Below are 20,538 nucleotides of genomic sequence, written 5' to 3' on the forward strand. Positions count from 1 at the left end.
ATTTTACACTGTGTACGTTATTTTTCTCAAACACTTGTATGTACAAAAAATGATTCAATCAATCAATGATTATTTATATAGCCCTAAATCACTAGTGTCTCAAAGGGCTGTACAAACCACAACACAAACCACAACGACATCCTCCACATAAGGGCAAGGAAAACTCACACCCGGTGGGACTCACACCTAGTGGGACGTTGGTAACAATGATGACTATTAGAAACCTTGGAAAGGACCGCATATGTGGGCAACCCCCCTCTCCAGGGTAACCGAAAGCAGTGGATGTCGAGCGGCTCTAACATGATACTGTGAAAGTTCAATCCATAGTGGATCCAACACAACCGTGAGAGTCCAGTCCAAAGTGGATCCAACACAGCAGAGAGAGTCCCGTCCACGGTGGGGCCAGCAGGAAACCACCACAAGCGGAGCTGGATCAGCAGCGCAGGGATGTCCCCAACCAATACCCTCCTGTATATTATATTATCATTGTATTATTATAATAAATATGATTAGAAATAATAGTTATATGTTTTGATATTGTCAAATTGTCCTATATTATTGTGTAATGCATATGACATATATGGTATAACAATACTTTTATACAGTAAAACTTTGTTTGTCATTGTTAATTGGTTCCGGGTAAATGAATTTCCGCGAAATAGCCCTCTCCGGGTTGGGGAAGAGACCCTGCTCCAAGTGGAGGAGTTCAAGTACCTTGGAGTCTTGTTCACGAGCGAGGGAAGACTGGATTGTGAAATCGACACGCGGATCGGTGCGGCGTCTTCAGTAATGCGATCCGTTGTGGTGAAGAAGGAACTGAGCCGGAAGGCAAAGCTCTCAATTTACCGGTCGATCTACGTTCCCATCTTCACTTATGGTCATGAGCTTTGGATTATGACCGAAAGGACAAGATCACGGGTACAAATGCCAAAAACAGTATTTCTTCGGCCGGGTGGCGGGGCTCTCCCTTAGAGATAAGGTAAGAAGCTCTGGCATCCGGGGGGAGCTCAAAATAAAGCCGCTGCTCCTCCACATCGAGAGGAGCCAGATGAGGTGGTTTGGGCATCTGGTCAGGATGCCACCCGAACGCCTCCCTAGGGAGGTGTTTTGGGCACGTCCGACCGATAGGAGGCCACGGGGAAGACCCAGGACACGTTGGGAAGACTATGTCTCCCGGCTGGCCTGGGAATGCCTCTGGATCTCCCGGGAAGAGCTGGATGAAGTGGCTGGGGAGAGGAAAGTCTGGGATTCTCTGCTCAGGCTGCTGCCCCCGCGACTCAAACCTTGGATACGCGGAAAAAGATGGATGGATGGATTTTCATAACTAAAGAATAAAAAAAACTATTTTACCTTTTAAATATTTTTTTTACCCTTATGAGAGCACCTTTGACATTAAATAATACCTATATATTTACATTTGAACTCCTTTATTCCGAAAAGGTGACACTATCTGAGTCTGGGTCAATCAATGGCCACAATACTGAACAAGAGCACACACTGATTGGTTTCGTTTTTAAGAGTGGCCAATACTGCTGTAGTGTTCATATTTTGTTTCATTTGGCCATTTTAGGCCAAAATGTTGTAGAGTGTGCTTTAAAAGAAATACAAATAAATATGCGGTGTGGAGAAGCTGCAATATTTGAGGCATGGTCTCCAACTGTATTTCGTAGATTTAAATAACAGTACAGTGGTACCTTAAGACTGTTTTGTGATGAGAAATGTTTCTCGGCTATTTGTAATGCGTTAGGTTCCATCCATTATCTACCGCTTGTCCCTCTCAGGGTCGCTGACAGGGGCGCCGCTAGGGATTTTGGGCCCCATGAAAAGAATCTTTACAGGGCCCCCCTCCATCATGGGCCCCTAGAATCCGTCTCCTTTATCCCCCCTCCCTTTTCGGCGCCCCTGGTCGCGGGGGAGCTGGAGCCTATCCAAACTGCATTCAGGCGGAAGGCAGTGTACACCCTGGACAAGTCGCCACCTCATCGCATTAGCAACACAGATGGACAGACAACATTCACACTCACATTCACACAAGGGCCAATTTAGTGTTGCCAATCAACCTATCCCAGGTGCATGTCTTTGGAGGTGGGAGGAAGCTGGAGTACCCGGAGGGAACGCACGCAGTGACAGGGAGAACATGCAAACGCCACACAGAGAGACCCCGGGCCCAGGGATCGAACCCATTACCTTTGTATTGTGAGGCACACACACTAACCCGTGTGCCACCTGCTGCCATGCGTTAAGTTACAAACAAAAATCAGAGTTACGAGCATCTCCACCATTAGTTGGCGTGGAAAATGTCACAGTGAACCCCATAAAATCCGCTCAAGACAACTGGTCTAACTTGCTCACATTAGCTTATAGCTGTAGATAAAAATAACTTTGTTTTCCAACCATGGGAAAAGGAGAATGTGAGTGTGCAGGACACTGCTGAGAAGAAGTGGGTGATACTCATTGTATGTAGCATCCAGAAGAAGACACACAAAGTCTTACACTCTTTTTAGCTTTTATTGCAATCTTATGCGAACAACAGGCCCAAGTCCAACAAGTATTTCCTCTGTGCACATACCTCTGTCTCCGTGTTTGATTCCCAGACACGAAACACTTCTTTATACTCCAAAGACACAGTGTGTACACAAACCATGGAAAAAATTAACATCATAACACGCTAACACCACATATTGATACCAGCAGGTAGTTAGAGAACGAATGTATATACTGTATATGTATCATTTATTATTTGCGCACTATTAACTAGTCATGCACCAAAAATTTGACCGCCGAAAAAATATGTACTTTGCTCAACGGTACAGCATTGCTGAAACCAATTGTTGTGATGACGGAAGCTATATGCACGGGGTTGTCTGGATCTCGAGCAGCATGTTCGCGATATGACACTGGCGGCTTTTAAGGAGAGAAAGACTAGCAGGAGGGCGCAGCAAGTGTGACGTCAGGCTAACTGCAGCGCGCTTTTCGTCGCGGAAATGGAGTGACAGGAGTAAAGAGACTCTAAACACAAGTACAGTCTACAAAAACACCAGAAATAGATGGTAGATTTGTTTAAAAAAAAAATTTTTCATAGTTCTTTTTATTGATTTCACATTCACAATGACAACAAATTCAAACACTCTTCATCCCCTACCCCTGCTCTCACTCAAAACAAAAACAAAACAAAAGTAAGAGTACGTACGAAAGTACCCAGAGTAAAATAAATAAATAAGTAAGAAAATAAATAAATAAATAAAAATCAATACAAGGCACTTGAGATAAAGTAATTGAAAGCTAAAACACACTGTAGAAGCAGCATGACAAGGCCTGAAATATTGCCAGTCATATTCAGATACGTGTCGAGGGCTATTCCTGCACTAGTGAAAAGGATTGGTCAAAAAAAAATCAAAAAAAGTCTCCACACTTTGAAAAACTTATTTTCAGAGCCCCATAATGTATATCTTATTTTCTTGAGCTTCAGGTTTGCTAGCACGTCCCTTATCCAGTGAGAGACTGAGGGTGGGACAGCCTCCTTACACTTCAATAATATCAGGCGGCGTGCGAGGAGGGTGGTAAAGGCCACTATTTTATGACCCTCTACAGGTAACTCCATCCCTTCAGGAATGATTATTAATACAGAAATAAAAGGGTTTGGATCAATTTCAATTGTTAAGACCGTAGAGAGTGCTTCAAATATATATTTCCAGTACCCCTTTAGCTTCGGACAAAGCCAAAATGTGTATTGGTGTTGCGTTATTTAATTTACATCTATCACATAATGGGTTAATTTGGGGAAATATTTGAGCTAATTTTGCTTTTGAGAAGTGAAACCGGTGTTTCCCTTTAAATTGGAACAGTGAGTGTCGTGCGCACATTGAGGATGAGTGAACCCTTTTCTCAGTTTTTGCCCAGGTTACGTGAGCTATTGATGTTCAGAGGTCTTGTTCCCATGCTGTTCTAATTCTTAGGATGGAAATGCATTCTAATCCTGAGAGTACATTAAGTATATATGAGATTGCCCTTTTCTTTGTTGGATTTAAAGACATCATTTCATCTGTGGTTGATTTAGAGGGTTTGGTAGGGAACTGCAGAAGAACTGTTTTAACCTAATCCCTTATCTGGAAATGTGTAAATAAATGAGAACTGGGTAAATTAAATTTCTCGGACAATTCCATAAAAGAGGCGAATATATTGTTTAAAAAAAAGATAATTGAAGGATTTCAAACCCTTTTGATGCCACATATTAAAAGCTGTGTCGATCGAGTGTTGAAGGTGAAAAGCAGTGATTTGATGCTACTGGGCTGAAAAGACTCATTCCTTGCAGGTTGAAATGTTTTCTAAATTGACAGTATATTTTGAGCGAGTGACTTACTACAGGATTGATGTTAATTGTCTTCACTGATAGAGGCAAAGCTGCACCCATTAGGGCTGTCAAGGAAGGAGAACCTCAGGAATGTGTCTTCAGCTTCACCCATGTAGGACTTTCCTGATGTAGGTGAGAGTATGTCCAGTAGGACATGGAATACAAGTTGGCGGCCCAGTAATACACACAGAAATTTGGAAGTGCCATACCTCCATCATATTTTGCTCTTTGTAAAAACTCCTTGCGCGGACGTGGTTGTTTGCCATTCCAAATATAAGATGAGATCATTGAGTATAATTTTTTGAAAAATGTACAAGGGATATAAACAGGCAAGCATTGAAATAAATACAGATATTTTGGAAGCACAGTCATCTTAATTGCATTGACTCTGCCTATAAGTGAAATGAACAAGGGAGTCCAATTAGCCAGTTCTTACTTGGTTTGTGTAAACAACTTTCCAAAGTTTTGCCTGAAAAGGTATTTAAAATTCTTTGTAATAGTAACTCCGAGGTAATTAAAACTGTCTGTAGTTATCTTAAAGGGCAACGTAATGTTTTCTAATATTGAGAGGTCCATATTCAAAGGCAGTAGCTCACAGTTATGTAAATTCAATTTATAACCGGAAATTTCACCAAACTGTTGTAACAGGCTGAGGATTATTGGAATTACAGACTCTGCGTTGGACACATTAAGGAGAAGGTCGTCAGCATAAAGGGACAATTTATGTTCTATGTTTCTTCTATTTATGCCCATTATGGAGTGATTGGATCTAATGGCTAAAGCTAGGGGTTAGATATAGCCAGGACAAAAAGAAGGGTATTGAGGGGGCATCCCTGGCGAGTTCCACTTTGTAAATCAAAAGGACTTGAATACAAATTATTAGTCAGAATCATAGCAGAAGGGCTGGAATATAACAATTTTATCCATGTGATAAATGTTTCCCTGAATACAAATTTTGCCAGCGTTTCAAAGCTCAGTTGGTAGAGTGGCCGTGCCAGCAACTTGAGGGTTGCAGGTTCAATTCCCGCTTCTGCCAACCTAGTCACTGCCGTTGTGTCCTTGGGCAAGACACTTTACCCACCTGCTTCCAGTGCCACCCACACTGGTTTGATTGTAACTTAGATATTGGGTTTCACTATGTAAAGTGCTTTGAGTCACTAGAGAAAAAGCGCTATATAAATATAATTCACTTCACTTCAAAGAGGTAGTCCCTTTCTCCTCTATCAAATGCCTTCTCTGCATCCATGGAGAGAAGACATTCTGAAGCAGCTTGACAAGAACGTCTATGCTTAACAAAACCTGTCTGGTCTGGGGATATTAGACTGGGTAAAATGTTTTCCAAACGACAAGCCAATACATTGGCCAATATTTTATAGTCTGTATTTAACAAAGATATGGGTCTATAGGATCCGCAATCTAAGGGTTCATTGCTCTTTTATACCAGTAATGTTATGCATGCCTGATTTAGAGTGGTTAGAAGAAATCCCGCTTCCAGTGATTCTGAGTACATGACTGCCAAAATAGGAGCTAACTGTGTGGAAAATTTCACATAAAATTCACACGGCAGACCATCCAGACCAGGTGATTTCCTAGTTTGTAGAGACTTAATTGCCTCCAATATTTCTTGTTGTGTTACTGGCTTATCTAGATTTAAGACGTGATCTGGTGGCACAGATGGGATATGTAGATCCTTAAAAAAAAAATTAGTTTGGAGGGGCTGTTGGACGCATACCGTTTACAATAGTAATCTTTAAAAATGTTATTTATTTCCTGTTGGTCTGTAGTGACCTTACCATCCTGAGAAAGTACCCCATTGATATTTGTTTAGGTCTTGCCCCCTTCAATTGTCTGGACAGAATTTCCCTCTGCCTTTTCACCAAGTTCATACAGAGCACTCCTATTCCTAAACAGAAGGTTTTTTAATGAAAGATGATGAAATAAGGTCATATTCTGCTTTAAGTTTCAGGCGCTCTTTATACAATTCAGGAGATGGAAATTGTGCATATATTTTATCAATTTCAGCTATTTGCTTGTCCAGACTTAGTTGTTTTGTTTCGGAGTTCTTTCTTTTATTAGCCATAAAATATATTATCTGCCCTCTTAAGTAAGCCTTAAGGGCCTCCCAGACAGTTGCAACTGAAACATATGTGGTCATGTTTAAAATTAGGACAAACAAAATTACAGAAAAAATCAAAAAGTCATTCATTGATATTGAAAATGTCAAGTGTAAAGTGCTGGTATTGGCAATACCAGCCCTGTTTGTACTTAGTATGCCAACATTTGCTGTAACGCTCAACGCTAGTCAAGTTTAAACTGCTACATGTATGTGTATACATAAAATATATTCACTGTATGAGTTTTGTTTACAACTTCCATCCATCTATTTTCTACCGCTTATTCCCTTTGGGGTCACGGGGGGCGCTGGTGCCTATCTCAGTTACAATCGGGCAGAAGGCGCGGTACACCCTGGACAAGTCGCCACTTCATCGCAGGGCCAACACAGATAGACAGACAACATACACACTCACATTCAAACACTAGGGCCAATTTAGTGTTGCTAATCAACCTATCCCCAGGTACATGTCTTTGGAGGTGGGAGGAAGCCGGAGTACCCGGAGGGAACCCACGCATTCACGGGGAGAACATGCAAACTCCATACAGAAGGATCCCGAGCCCGGGATTGAACACTGACTACTCAGGACCTTCGTATTGTGAGGCACTAACCCCTCTGCCACCATGAAGCCCTGTTTACAACTTAAAATATATAAATATAACAAAAAAATCGCATACATTTATGCACATGCGAAATGAATTAAATAAACTTTGCTTCTTCAGTGGCAGAGGGGTTAGTGCGTCTACCTCACAATACGAAAGTCCTGAGTAGTCAGGGTTCAACCCCGGGCTCGGGATCTTTCTGTGTGGAGTTTGCATGTTCTCCCCGTGAATGCGTGGGTTCCCTCCAGGTACTATGGCTTCCTCCCACTTCCAAAGACATGCACCTGGGGATAGGTTGATTGGTAACACTAAATGGGCCCTATAGTGTGTGAATGTGAGTGTGAATGTTATCTGTTCATATGTTGGCCCTGCGATGAGGTGGTGACTTGTCCAGGGTGTACTCCGCTTTCCGCCCGATTGTAGCTGAGATAGGCACCAGCGCCGCCCGCGACCCCAAAGGGAATAAGTAGTAGAAAATGGATGGATGCTTCTTCCTACTAATTTTCAGACATTTCCGAAGATGTTAAAATATTTAAAATATGTATTGTATCATAATGAAACTATACATTTTCGAAATCAACTTAAACACACTAGCTAACCGTACCATATCGATCTCATCCCTCTAGTATTGCTCAAATACTGATCCAGTATCTATAGTGTCGATCTGTGGATCGATCCATCCACCCACCCCTGAGTAAAAACACCACAGCTCCCCCCAAGGCTGATTGCTGACATTCATAAGCGACATTAAATCACTTATGTAACCTACCGGAAAAAAATGTAATTACTTATGAGCAATAAATGATCGTTGTGTGCTGAAAATATTTCATACTTGAGACTCGCCCAGTTTGAATAAAACCAATTAAGTGGTAATCAGTGGTGTATTCCATTCAGTCACATGACCGTCTTGACTTAACTCTACCTGCATTAATGATGTCTCTTTTTAAAGAATATACATATTTACAAATATGCATAACCCACGAGGTTGTTTAAACTGCGGCATATATACATCTGCGCTACTGGGACAGGAAGTGGTGATGTGATTCCAAAGGCCCTAATAGGTGTCCTTAATTGCGCCTGAGTAAAATTGACGGTGCTGACGTGGGGAGGTTTGACCGCCCCCGGAAATCAACTGCAGTCGATGCTTACTCTCTTTTTTTTTTTTTACTGTCTCGTCTTCAAGTTAAAGGTTTGTGAAAATCGACTGTAGGTGGTTAATACAGTTTTGATTGACAAACGCAGGTGCAGCAGCCACAGCTACGTTTTAAATGCAACACTGCAATTAATCCTTTACAAATGTTGTTGTCGGTATCCTAGTTAGTTCTAATGGCTAGTGTGCATTATAACGTGTGCACAACTGCTTGAACAGTAAGCGTGGATTTCTAGCTGACATACGTTTGAAACAAGGGTGTGTATTATTATACATGAAAAAATATTCAGTTGCCGAGGAATTGCGGATATTTAATGTAATTCTCCTCACCGCAGTGTGTTTTAAACGTCACAGTGGACGTACCTGCAGTGTGTATTCATGTAAAAGAGTCAATCATCCATCCATTTCCTACCGCTTATTCCCCTTGGGGTCGCAGGGGACACTGGTGCCTATCTCAGCTACAATCGGGCAGAAGGCGGCGTACACCCTGGACAAGTCGCCACCTATCAATTTTTCATAAAACACTATACACTGCCAAGAGCAAAACTAGTTGGCAAACAAAATGTTATGTCATGTGTGTGGTGTTGAATGTAATAGATCAGTGGTTCTTAACCTTGTTGGAGGTACAGAATATGTGCATTCACCGAACCCTTCTTTAGTGAAAAATAAAATGTTTTCTTTTCCAATTCAATACTAAGTTATATGTTTTTGGTAACACTTAAGTATGGGGAACATATTCTAAGTAACAAAGACTTAATTTAGAGTTATTTGGTTAGGGTTAAGGTTAGAGCATGGGTGTCAAACTCTGGCCCGCAGGCCAAATTTGGCCCGCCGTGTAATTTCATTTGGCTCTTGAGGCAATAATATATTAATATTAGAGCTGGCCCGCCGGTATTATACACTAGCGGTGCCGCTGTATCACCGCAACCAACGCTAATATACTTGCCAACCCTCACGATTTTTCCTGGAGAATCACAAATTTCAGTGCCCCCCCCGAAAATCTCCCGGGGCAACCAATCTCCCGAACTTCCACCCGGACAACGATATTGGGGGCGTGCCTTAAAGGTACTGCTTTTAGCATCCTCTACAACCTGTCTTCACGTCCGCTTTTCCTCCATACAAACAGCGTGCCGGCCAGTCACATAATATATGCGGCTTCTACACACACACAAGTGAATGCAAAGCATACTTGGTCAACAGCCATACAGGTCACACTGAGGGTGGCCGTATAAACAACTTTAACACTGTTACACCACACCGTGAACCCACACCAAACAAGAATGACAAACACATTTCAAGAGAACACCCGCACCGTAACACAACATAAACACAACAGAACAAATACCCACAACCCCTTGCAGCACTAACTCTTCCGGGACGCTATAATATACACCCCCGCTACCAACAAAACTTGATTTTGCATGTCACTATAAAGTTATATAAGCCTTGCTCGTTCAATATTCAATGCAAAACTTGTTTGGGTCCCTATTAAAAGGTTAAGTTGTTCAACTTTGACCTGCGGCTTTGTTCAGTTTAGAATTTTGGCCCACTCTATTTGAGTTTGACACCCCTGGGTTAGAGGGTTAGGGCCAGGGTTAGAGGGTTAGGGTTATAATAATGCCATGCCGAATAAGGCATTAATAAGTACTTAATAATGACTAGTTAAGAGCCAATATGTTACTAATTTGCATGTTATTAAGCAACTAATTAATGGTGAATATGTTCCCCATACTAAAGTGCTACGATGTTTTTTTACTGGTGCACAAAATGAACCGTGCATGAACATCACCTTGTTCAAAGAACAAAACCAACACAGTGCATAAACTCACAACAAATTACACACCTGCAAATCAGTGTGACTTCTGCCATTAGGGAGACGTTTGTATTTATACGTGTGTCTTGACCACCGCCGAACCACTGAGCCTGACTCACCGAACCCCTACGGTTCGATTAAGAACCACTGTAAAATATGTTTTATGTAGTGTTTCCCATAGGACTGCAATTTATTTGTGGTGGGTGTCCTATTTTAAATTTGAATAATGAACTGTGTTGCATTTGCGTGTAATTAAAAGGGCTAAATCATACCTATATGTAAAGAAAAATATTTGTGTTGTTAATTAATTGTAGCAACATTTCAGCATTTTCCTCCTATCCTGGAAATGGCAAAAAGCCACTGCCTGACCAGGGCTCAGAAAATCTGTAGAGACTCCTCCCACCCCCCCACCAAGGACTGTTTTCACTGCTGGACTCTAGAACAGTGGTTGTCAACCTTTTTTCAGTGATGTACTCCCTGTGATTATTTTTTAAATTCAAGTACCCCCTAATCAGAGCAAAGCATTTTTGGTTGAAAAAAAGAGATAAAGAAGTCAAATACAACACTATGTCATCAGTTTCTGATTTATTAAATGTTATAACAGTGCAAAATATTGCTCATTTGTAGTGGTCTTTCTTAAACTATTTGGAAAGAAAGATATAAAAATAACTAAAATCTTGTTGGAAAAATAAACATGTGATTCAATTATAAATAAAGATTTCTACACATAGAAGTAATCATCAACTTAAAGTGCCCTCTTTGTATTTAGGAATAAATTTGACGCTGCCTATTAAGTGGCAGTATGCATTGTAACCGGGCTTCCATTTCCCACATTGTAGTTGGGATGTAGGGCTTCACGGTGGAAGAGGGGTTAGTGCGTCTGCCTCACAATACGAAGTTCCTGCAGTCCTGGGTTCAAATCCAGGCTCGGGATCTTTTTGTGTGGAGTTTGCATGTTCTCCCCGTGAATGCGTGGGTTCCCTCCGGGTACTCCGGCTTCCTCCCACCTCCAAAGACATACACCTGGGGATAGGTTGATTGGCAACACAAAATTGGCCCTAGTGTTTGAATGTGAGTGTGAATGTTGTCTGTCTATCTGTGTTGGCCCTGCGATAAGGTGGCGACTTGTCCAGGGTGTACCCCGCCTTCCGCCCGATTGTAGCTGAGATAGGCGCCAGCACCCCCCGCGACCCCAAAAGGGAATAAGCGGTAGAAAATGGATTAATAGTTGGGATGTAACAGGTAAAACTTGAGACGATTGCAAATTAAAATTATAGTGAAACCGTGATTGATAACCGCACTTGGAATAAAACTCACATAATCATATTTTCTGGGTGAAGCAAGCGAGCGGCGCTAATTGCTAACTAGCAGCTGGCACCTTTAATTGCTGCTCGCCTAAATGCTACCACAAATTCAAGGTAAATTAATGTCTACACCCTCTCAAACCTTTACAAATTCAATTTGAAAGAAGATAAACATATTTAAACACATGTTAAAATAACATTAATACAGCTCTTTATAAGGCAGAACAAGGAAAAGTAGAAAATGGATGGATGGATGGATTATTCAATACATATATTTTATAAAGGACATTTGAATTGTTGCTATTTTTAGAATATTTTTAAATAATCTCACATACCCCTTGGCATACCTTCAAGTACCCTCAGGGGTACGCATACCCCCATTTGAGAACCACTGCTCTAGAAAGAGGTTCCACAGCCTCCGTTACAGAACCTCCAGATTCTGTACCAGCTTCTTCCCTCAGGCCATCAGACTCTTGAACGCATCAAATGAAGTCCCTCAATCCCCCCCCCCAAAAACGGATTAACTCGCTGGAATATAAAGACAATATAACATGCATCCATAAACGTGGATGCATATGAAAAAGTGCAATACATTTATCTGTTCAGTAATCTATTTATTTATATCTGCACATTATTGCTCTTTCATCCTGCACTACAACTAGCTAATGCAACAACATTTTGTTCTTGTCTGTACTGTAAAGTTCAAATTTGAATGACAATAAAAGTAAGTCTAAGTCTAATTTTCCCATTGTGCCTTATCTTTTAATAATTATTATTTTTAATTTTTCGACTTCCTGTCTTTAACTTTAAATGTGCTCAAAAAATATGTTTGCATACACTAAAATATTTAAATCAACTTTTATCTATTTAAAAAAAAAAAAAACAACAGACGCACTATTAGCTTTTCCTTGTTCTGCCTTATAAAGAGCTGTATTAATGTTATTTTAACATGTGTTTAAATATGTTTATCTTCTTTCAAATTGAATTTGTAAAGGTTTGAGAGGGTGTAGACATTAATTTACCTTGAATTTGTGGTAGCATTTAGGCGAGCAGCAATTAAAGGTGCCAGCTGCTAGTTAGCAATTAGCGCCGCTCGCTTGCTTCACCCAGAAAATATGATTATGTGAGTTTTATTCCAAGTGCGGTTATCAATCACGGTTTCACTATAATTTTAATTTGCAATCGTCTCAAGTTTTACCTGTTACATCCCAACTATTAATCCATTTTCTACCGCTTATTCCCTTTTGGGGTCGCGGGGGGTGCTGGCGCCTATCTCAGCTACAATCGGGCGGAAGGCGGGGTACACCCTGGACAAGTCGCCACCTTATCGCAGGGCCAACACAGATAGACAGACAACATTCACACTCACATTCAAACACTAGGGCCAATTTTGTGTTGCCAATCAACCTATCCCCAGGTGTATGTCTTTGGAGGTGGGAGGAAGCCGGAGTACCCGGAGGGAATCCACGCATTCACGGGGAGAACATGCAAACTCCACACAAAAAGATCCCGAGCCTGGATTTGAACCCAGGACTGCAGGAACTTCGTATTGTGAGGCAGACGCACTAACCCCTCTTCCACCGTGAAGCCCTACATCCCAACTACAATGTGGGAAATGGAAGCCCGGTTACAATGCATACTGCCACTTAATAGGCAGCGTCAAATTTATTCCTGGTGGTCCAAATGTATTCTTGGCAGGCCACCACAAATATATATGGGAAACACCAGTATTTTTTTTTCACAAGTGCACTCAATATTAGTCACCCTCATTGCTGTACATTTTATACATTTACAATGTGTATAAATGTTCTATAGCTGTGTTGAACGATTAAATAGTCGAAATCTAAACTAAGAAGTATCATTTGAAAAGGGGGGTGAATCATTTTAAGTATCGCAATTATTAAGTTAGAGTTTACAGATTTGGGTCTTTAGCTGCTTTAATGTCTTGTTAATGGTCATATTTGTTATTTCAGATGAGTATCGAGGTGGAAAGGAAGTTTTTGTGCAGTGCAAACACGCTGAAAATCCTGCAAGAAATTGGAGGTACGGTATGTTTGGTTGGCTCTAACCTTAGCTTTTGAGCCGAATATAAGACGATCATGAATACTGAAAGAGACAAGCAATATTTTGCAATGCCTGTTTTTGGAGTTTATGCAGTCTGTTCCTTTACATGCATAAATATTTTAACTCCAAATTATATTGTGCTGGGCCGCCCCTCTTTATCTTTAATTTAACTGCAGTTGCAGTTAAGTTAGGAATGTACTGTATATAGATTTATGTTTTAACTATGTCAAAATTGTCAGTTTGCTTTTAAAAAAATATTGAACAATTGTTTTTCCCAACATTTGTTTTAGGACTAAAATGCATAAAAGTAAATTATTTTATTAGAAAAAAGTGTAAACAAATGGTTTCACATGAATAAAAAGGGCCTCCAAATAAAAAATTAAATGTTTCTATTTTCCAATTCTATATTTTTATTTAATGCCGTCAATATTAACTAAGTGGTGCAACCTGTCTTCACCCCGAATGAATAAATTAGAGAAGCAGAAAAAGAAGTATAAAAGTATAATATTTCCCCCTTATTCACACAGATACAACACTAGCTATTCAACTCAGAGGACTATTAAGGCCATATTTCTATTTCATAACATACAGTAAAAAAATAAACAGCTTACTCAAAGAACTATTGCAACAACACATCATCAGCAGGGTATAACGAGCCTGTTTCACTGCGGTGTCTCACTGATATACACATTATTTATTTGAAAGAATAATAATAATACAATATTTTTATGGTTTGTAGGGCCCCGATTTTACCTGTGGTGGCCCTGTAATGTGACATGTCTTTCTCAGACTGATTCCAAAGAAAAAATATAAAATCTTGTATAAAAAGTAGTGTGATCAAATGATTACTCTTTTCAGTCACACTTTTGAATCTGTTATTAATTGGGTTATTACTTGCTTGCATAATTTAGATTAACTTAAAAAATGCAATTTTACTCTCAGAATGTCAACTGGGAAAAAATGTTTTACTTTCATTTACGTCAAATTTGCCAAGTGAACACATAATTCGAAGTCTCACCAGTCTTTGCACTGATGTATGCATACAGTCAAAATAAATAGTGTGATTAATCTGCATGATTACTGCGATCATTATTTGTGAATAATAAAATGAGTTGAAGTGTTGTTTTTGACAGCTGTAATTAAAATACAATGTTTTCAGTCTCATTTTTGTATATGGTTAATGAAAGTACACTCTTTTTTTGTAACTTTTTTTTTTTTACAGTTTGTGCTGGTCAGCGCCGGTTTCACGACCAGTACTTTGACACACCACAATTTCACCTCACTTTAAGAGATGTGTGGCTGCGCAAACGCAAAGGATGCTGGGAGCTGAAGTGTCCGGTCGCAAGAGTGACAGGAGCAGAGGAGACACAATCGGAAGCGTTATGTAGTCGCTACAAAGAGATAACCAATTTAGGAGATATTAAGATGAAGCTGATGGAGGTATTAAAGGATATTTGCAAAGATGTGACCATCCTGGACCAGGCGTCCTGCTGCGTGACTGAGAGCTGTCGACATGAGATGGACTCTGAACAAGACAAGTGTTGGGTGAGGAGAATGAATCTTGTCGCCTTTGCAGAGTTTACCACAGTGAGATGGACGTTCACTTTAGAAGAGGATGGCGTGCAGGTAGATCTCGACGAAGCAGATTTTGGCCACAGTGTGGGAGAGATAGAGGTCCTCATACCAGAAGGAGGAGATATGCGGGCCGCCTTGGACAAGATTGAAAGAACAGCAAAAAAACTTGGTGAGCTCACTACAGAAACATCTGATACCATTGAGTACAATGCCAGCGGAGTTGTTGCACTGGTGAATACGACAGAATGAACACTGGTCCTCTGATGTATTCAACAGTATGTAACTTCATATATTCTGAGCGTATTTATTACTGCGCAATGTTTCTGTGCTTGGTTACTGAATAATAATTACAGAGACATGGAAAAGGGGTCGGATTAAATAAGATCTGATTTTTCTTTTATTGGACATGTTGAATTTGAAGTGTAAATGTAAATTGGTTATATATTGCGCTTTTCTACCTTCAAGGTAGTCAAAGCGCTTTGACACTCTTTCCACATTCACCCATTCACACACTGATGGCGGGAGCTGCCATGCAAGGCACTAACCACGGCTCACCAGGAGCAAGGGTGAAGTGTCTTGCTCAAGGACACAACAGACGTGACTAGGTTGGTAGAAGTTGAGGATTGAAACAGGAACCCTCATGTTGCTGGCACGATCACTCTCCCAATCTACGCCACCCTGTACCGTGATGTGGTTCAATAAAACTTTTTTACGATTAAAAAATCCCAACAACAGTAATACCTCAACTTACGTGCTAAATTGGTTCTTAGGCAGAGCTCTTAACTGAAAATAATTGTATTGCCTACCAACAACAACTGCAGAAGTTTTATGAAGTAATGTAATTACCTTGGAGAGTGGACTTCTACGGTATCTCCTTCCTGTCAAACACACCATCAGCAGCTTTTCCATATTTTTATTGATACATGTCTGCCGTGTAGATATTATTTTAACATTCATGGCTGGCATTATACTCATTCTGCTTCAGTATGGTGCAGACGTGCAAATTGCTTCGCCAAGTTGGCAACAGGTTTTTGCTTATTACTTTCTTCAAAGTACAAGTAGGGTGGAAAAACAAGTTGAATTGATATGCTTGATTGTGTTTCAGTGTATCAACTAAACCATATCTAATCATATTTAGAATCTGCATAGTATGTAAAAATACAAAATAAACATCACAAAATGCCACAAATTCAGTTGGCCGTTTATAATATTCTGCTCAAAATTTCTTCTGCAATTTCCGTTGATTATAGGTCAGTGGAGTAACACTTCTGCACTTTGACCATGTTATCAGTCATATTGAAAATATGCAAAAATTGGAAAAAGATGTGCTGTTTATCATTACGTAAGACAAGAACACAGATGTTTGACTTTTTTATGCTTTCGAAATCGTAAAGAAATAGCTAACAATTGAGTCAACAAATCGAGGGTTCTCTATTGCGGCCGTTGTACCCTCTGAAAAAACATCCAGAAACCACCAACAATACTCCATTTACATGTCATGACCTGAATATTAACCAAATATGAGCGATATTGTTATTGTAAGCGCTAACTTACACAGACCATTTTAGCTGCGGATTGATAGCAATGAACTATGCTAGCTTATGCTGCTATTGTTGACACACTGAGCCGGCGGCTGCTTCTGTTTTGTCTCAAACTTGCTAAAAGTAAATTCTGGATTAAATGTGGCCATAGATTGATTGATTGATTGATTGATACTTTTATTAGTAGATTGCACAGTTCAGTACATATTCCGTACAATTGACCACTAAATGGTAACACCCGAATAAGTTTTTCAACTTGTTTAAGTCGGGGTCGGGGTTGGGGTCCACATTAATCAATTCAACAGGCTGGTCGACTTTGACATCCACCGAGATGGCGAAAAAGACCTAGTTGCGGCAAATTGTTTTTAACCCTTTGTGAGAATTGCAATTGATTCTTCTTCTAAAGGGGATTACTATGTGTGAGCGTCCCGTCGGTCGGCTTACCAATGAGAGTGGAAATTGTACTGTAAGTGTTTGTTTTATTACGGTTTATTATGGTAAATGGGTTATACTTGTATAGAGCTTTTCTACCTTTTTTTAAGGAATTGGAAGCGCTTTGACACTATTTCCACATTCACATACACATTCACACACTGATGGCAGGAGCTGCCATGCACAGCCCAAATCAGGACCCATCAGGGGCAAGGGTGAAGTGTCTTGCTCATGGACACAACGGACGTAACCAGGATGGTAGAAGGTGGGGATTGAACCAGGAACCCTCAGGTTGCTGGCACAGCCACTCTCCCAACTGCGCCACGACGTCCCCTTATGGTTAATTTGTATGTTAATGCAACAACTGTCGTTTTTATCATACTGTAAAGTTCAAATTTGAATGACAATAAAAAGGAAGTCTAAGTCTAATATCTAGCACCTAGAAATGCTACATGATGCTCTAGTGTTTCAATAAAGCTGCATCCGTTTAGCACTTGGCTTCTAAAACTTATCTTTGTGTTCAGGTTGAAAAATATAAGGTGGATCATATTTTTTCCCAAATTAATCATTGTTGGCTCTCACAAAGTCAGCTTGATTAGCATTGAAGTTGATAGAGAAGGGATCTGTGGTTCCTAACGCTACATCACAGATCCCGTGACTGGCTTACTCATCCATTCTCAAAATGTCTGGAAGCTCCGTTTTTATCTATTTATTTGTCAACTTTGGAAGTCTTTTGGTGTCATAATCTCATATATAAACAATAATAGCGTCAATATTGAGGCAACTTGTTTTTCCACTCTACTGGTACTTTAATTGAATAAATATAACCTTCTTTTTCTCTGCACTCTCCTTAACACTTTTTTTCCTCCCATTGTTGGAGAGCAAACTTAGCTCAATCTCTAAGCTAAAAGCTAATGCTAGCAAGCAAGGCAGGATGTTTTGGGCAGGTCTTACTATGACATTTGCTATGCCAACTAATAAAGGGGATGCGTGTGAATCAAATGTTTGCTTGCAACTTAAAGCATACATGTAGCACTTAGCTGAGGGACAGCTGTTATCTCAAAACATTCTCAAGTTGAGGTTTTACCATTACAGGCATCATTGTCAATATTAAGAAGTAAGCAGTAATACTTAACAAAAAATAATGTACACACATGCTTTGGCGCGTTTGCTTTGCTATCAGTTCATTATCATTATTACTAGGGGGTCTATGGTTGTACGTACCACACAAACCAGACTTGGGTTGTCAGGCAATTAACATGATATAGTATATCATATACTGATAATGCGAGTCATCTGTATTTATTTAACGTAAACTCCCATGTTATTTACTTCTTCACAGGTTTGACTGGAGATCAGCGCATTGAAGGGAAAATGTCTGTTTACCTTAAAATAAACCACCCAGAGCACTACGCAAGACTAATGAGGGAACACATTTTGTGAAAGACTCATCACGCTTTCATACTGGTTGTGTTCAACGAGGGTCCTTGTCCAGTCCAGCTCGGATGAAGGAAGAGCCTTCCTGTTCAATGCAATTAAGTGGATATATTGTTCCTTTGCCAGGCAACGCCAGCACCCGCTGGTGGAACCTTACCTGTAACAATACAGTCAATGCAACAAGGTAGTTAGCAGCACGGGAATTGTTTATCGTATTATTTATCAATAAATTAGGAAGGAGCCATTAAATGTACACAGACTTTGCTTTCTCTTGTTTGTCTGTGTTGTGAGGTATTGTTGTCTACAAGAACTGTAAAAAATGCAGGCATTATGCTTTTGCATTAAACGGTGGGACTACTGTACTTGCTTTTGGAATAATTGCGTTTCTATGCAAATAACTTGTCTATGAATGTTCTCATTCATCCAGGTCATTGAATGCCCTGAGATGCAAATAACTTGTATTTACTGTAATGATCAGAGGATAAAAAGGTATTTTTTTCACTAGGAAAAAATCTGACAAAGATGATTTCTTATGTTCGGGGTTCAGGGATTTATTCATGCAAAATAATATTTTCCTCCTGTGACTCTCACACACCATTAATCTGGAGAGATAGTACCGAGGTCTGACTAGCGTTTTTTTTGTAGTAGGTCCTTAAAGACAGCATAGAGCTCAAGCTTAATGGAGATCTTTAATTTAAGGGGACGTTTTAAATCTAAACATGTATGTTTTACAATCTGTTGCTTTTTTTAGAGCACAGGTGTCAAACTCAAGGCCCAGGGGTTGGCTCCTCCCCAACACATCATTTAAAGTTGCCCGTTGTTGTGTTTGCTGTTGTTGTTGTCTCTCTGTCATATGCCCCTCTTGTACCCACTATTTCCCCCTCTGTCTTTCTTTTTTTCTCTTTCTATCCCCTCCTGCTCCGGCCAGGCTGCACCAAATAATAATATAAATCCATCCATCCATTTTCTACCGCTTATTCCCTTTGGGGTCGCGAGGGGTGCTGGTGCCTATCTCAGCTACATTCGGGCGGAAGGCGGTGTACACCCTGGACCAGTCGCCACCTCATCGCAGAATAATATAAATCAATTTATTAAAGTCAAATACAAATAAGGGAACAAGAGAAGTATCCCACACTTCTGTTTTGTAAAGTACATTTGTACAGCCGATATGGACTACTTCTACTGTATGATTTGCCTGAGTAGCTGGACAGGACACACAAAAAAAGTGACCCGTGAATAAACAATAATGTACATTATATTTGCTTTCTAAATGTGTTCATTCTTTCCATTTTGACAGCAAAATACACATGAATTGCATGCAATTGCATATCTTTTAAACTTTAATACTATTTTTAGTTAAAATAATAATAATGAATATCTGCTTGACTTTTAACAAGCAAAAAAGTTATCCCTCAAATTGTACACTGTAAAAATGACAATAGATTTTACGGTAAACAATATCTTGTTTACTTATATAGCCCTAAATCACGAGTGTCTCGAAGGGCTGCAAAAGCCACAAAGAGATCCTCGGCTCAGATCCCACATCAGGGCAAAAGAAAACTCAACCCAATGGGATAACAATGAGAAACCTTGGAGGAGACCGCAGATTTTTTGCCGGGACATATGGTACAATAAAATCAGTAAGATAGGATGGAGCTTGACCGTGTAGTATTTTCTACCTTAAAGTCACATCTTAAATGCACAGGAAGCCAGTGCAGGTGAGCCAGTATAGGCGTAATATTATCAAATGTTCCTGTTCTTGTCAAAAGTCTAGCAGCCGCATTTTGTATCAACTGTTATATTTTAATGCTAAACATGGGGAAACCTGAAAATAATATGTTACAGTAATCGAGACGAGACGTAACGAACGCATGAATAATGATCTCAGCGTCGCTAATGGACAAAATGGAACACATTTTCGCGATATTACGGAGATGAAAGAAGGCCGTTTTAGTAACAATCTTAATTTGTGACTAAAACGAGAGAGTTGGGTCGAAGATAATACTCAGATTCGTTACCGAGTCGCGTTGTGTAATTGTTTGGTTGTCAAATGTTAAGGTGGTTTTATTAAATAGATTTCGGTGTTTAGCAGGACCGATAATCAGCATTTCCGTTTTCTTGGCATTGGGTTGGAAAAAGTTAGCGGACATCCATTG

The 20,538-nt window shown here is 40.1% G+C and overlaps 1 protein-coding gene across 2 annotated transcripts; it reads left to right on the forward strand.

The window, feature by feature from the left end:
* Nucleotides 1–8,126: 8,126 nt before the first annotated feature.
* Nucleotides 8,127–19,638, forward strand: thtpa (thiamine triphosphatase). Of its 2 annotated transcripts, XM_061921891.1 has the most exons (5): nt 8,127–8,255; nt 13,307–13,376; nt 14,620–14,942; nt 15,024–15,141; nt 18,288–19,638. In XM_061921891.1, the coding sequence occupies exons 1-5, from the start codon at nt 8,208–8,210 to the stop codon at nt 18,386–18,388; spliced, it is 660 nt and encodes a 219-aa protein (XP_061777875.1). In that variant the 5' UTR covers nt 8,127–8,207; the 3' UTR covers nt 18,389–19,638. The 2 variants fall into 2 exon arrangements, with proteins under 2 accessions (XP_061777875.1, XP_061777874.1); XM_061921890.1 differs by having other exon boundaries at nt 14,620–15,141.
* Nucleotides 19,639–20,538: the final 900 nt, after the last annotated feature.

The sequence above is a fragment of the Nerophis ophidion genome, linkage group LG15, assembly GCF_033978795.1.
Source record: "Nerophis ophidion isolate RoL-2023_Sa linkage group LG15, RoL_Noph_v1.0, whole genome shotgun sequence".
NCBI lineage: Eukaryota > Metazoa > Chordata > Actinopteri > Syngnathiformes > Syngnathidae > Nerophis > Nerophis ophidion.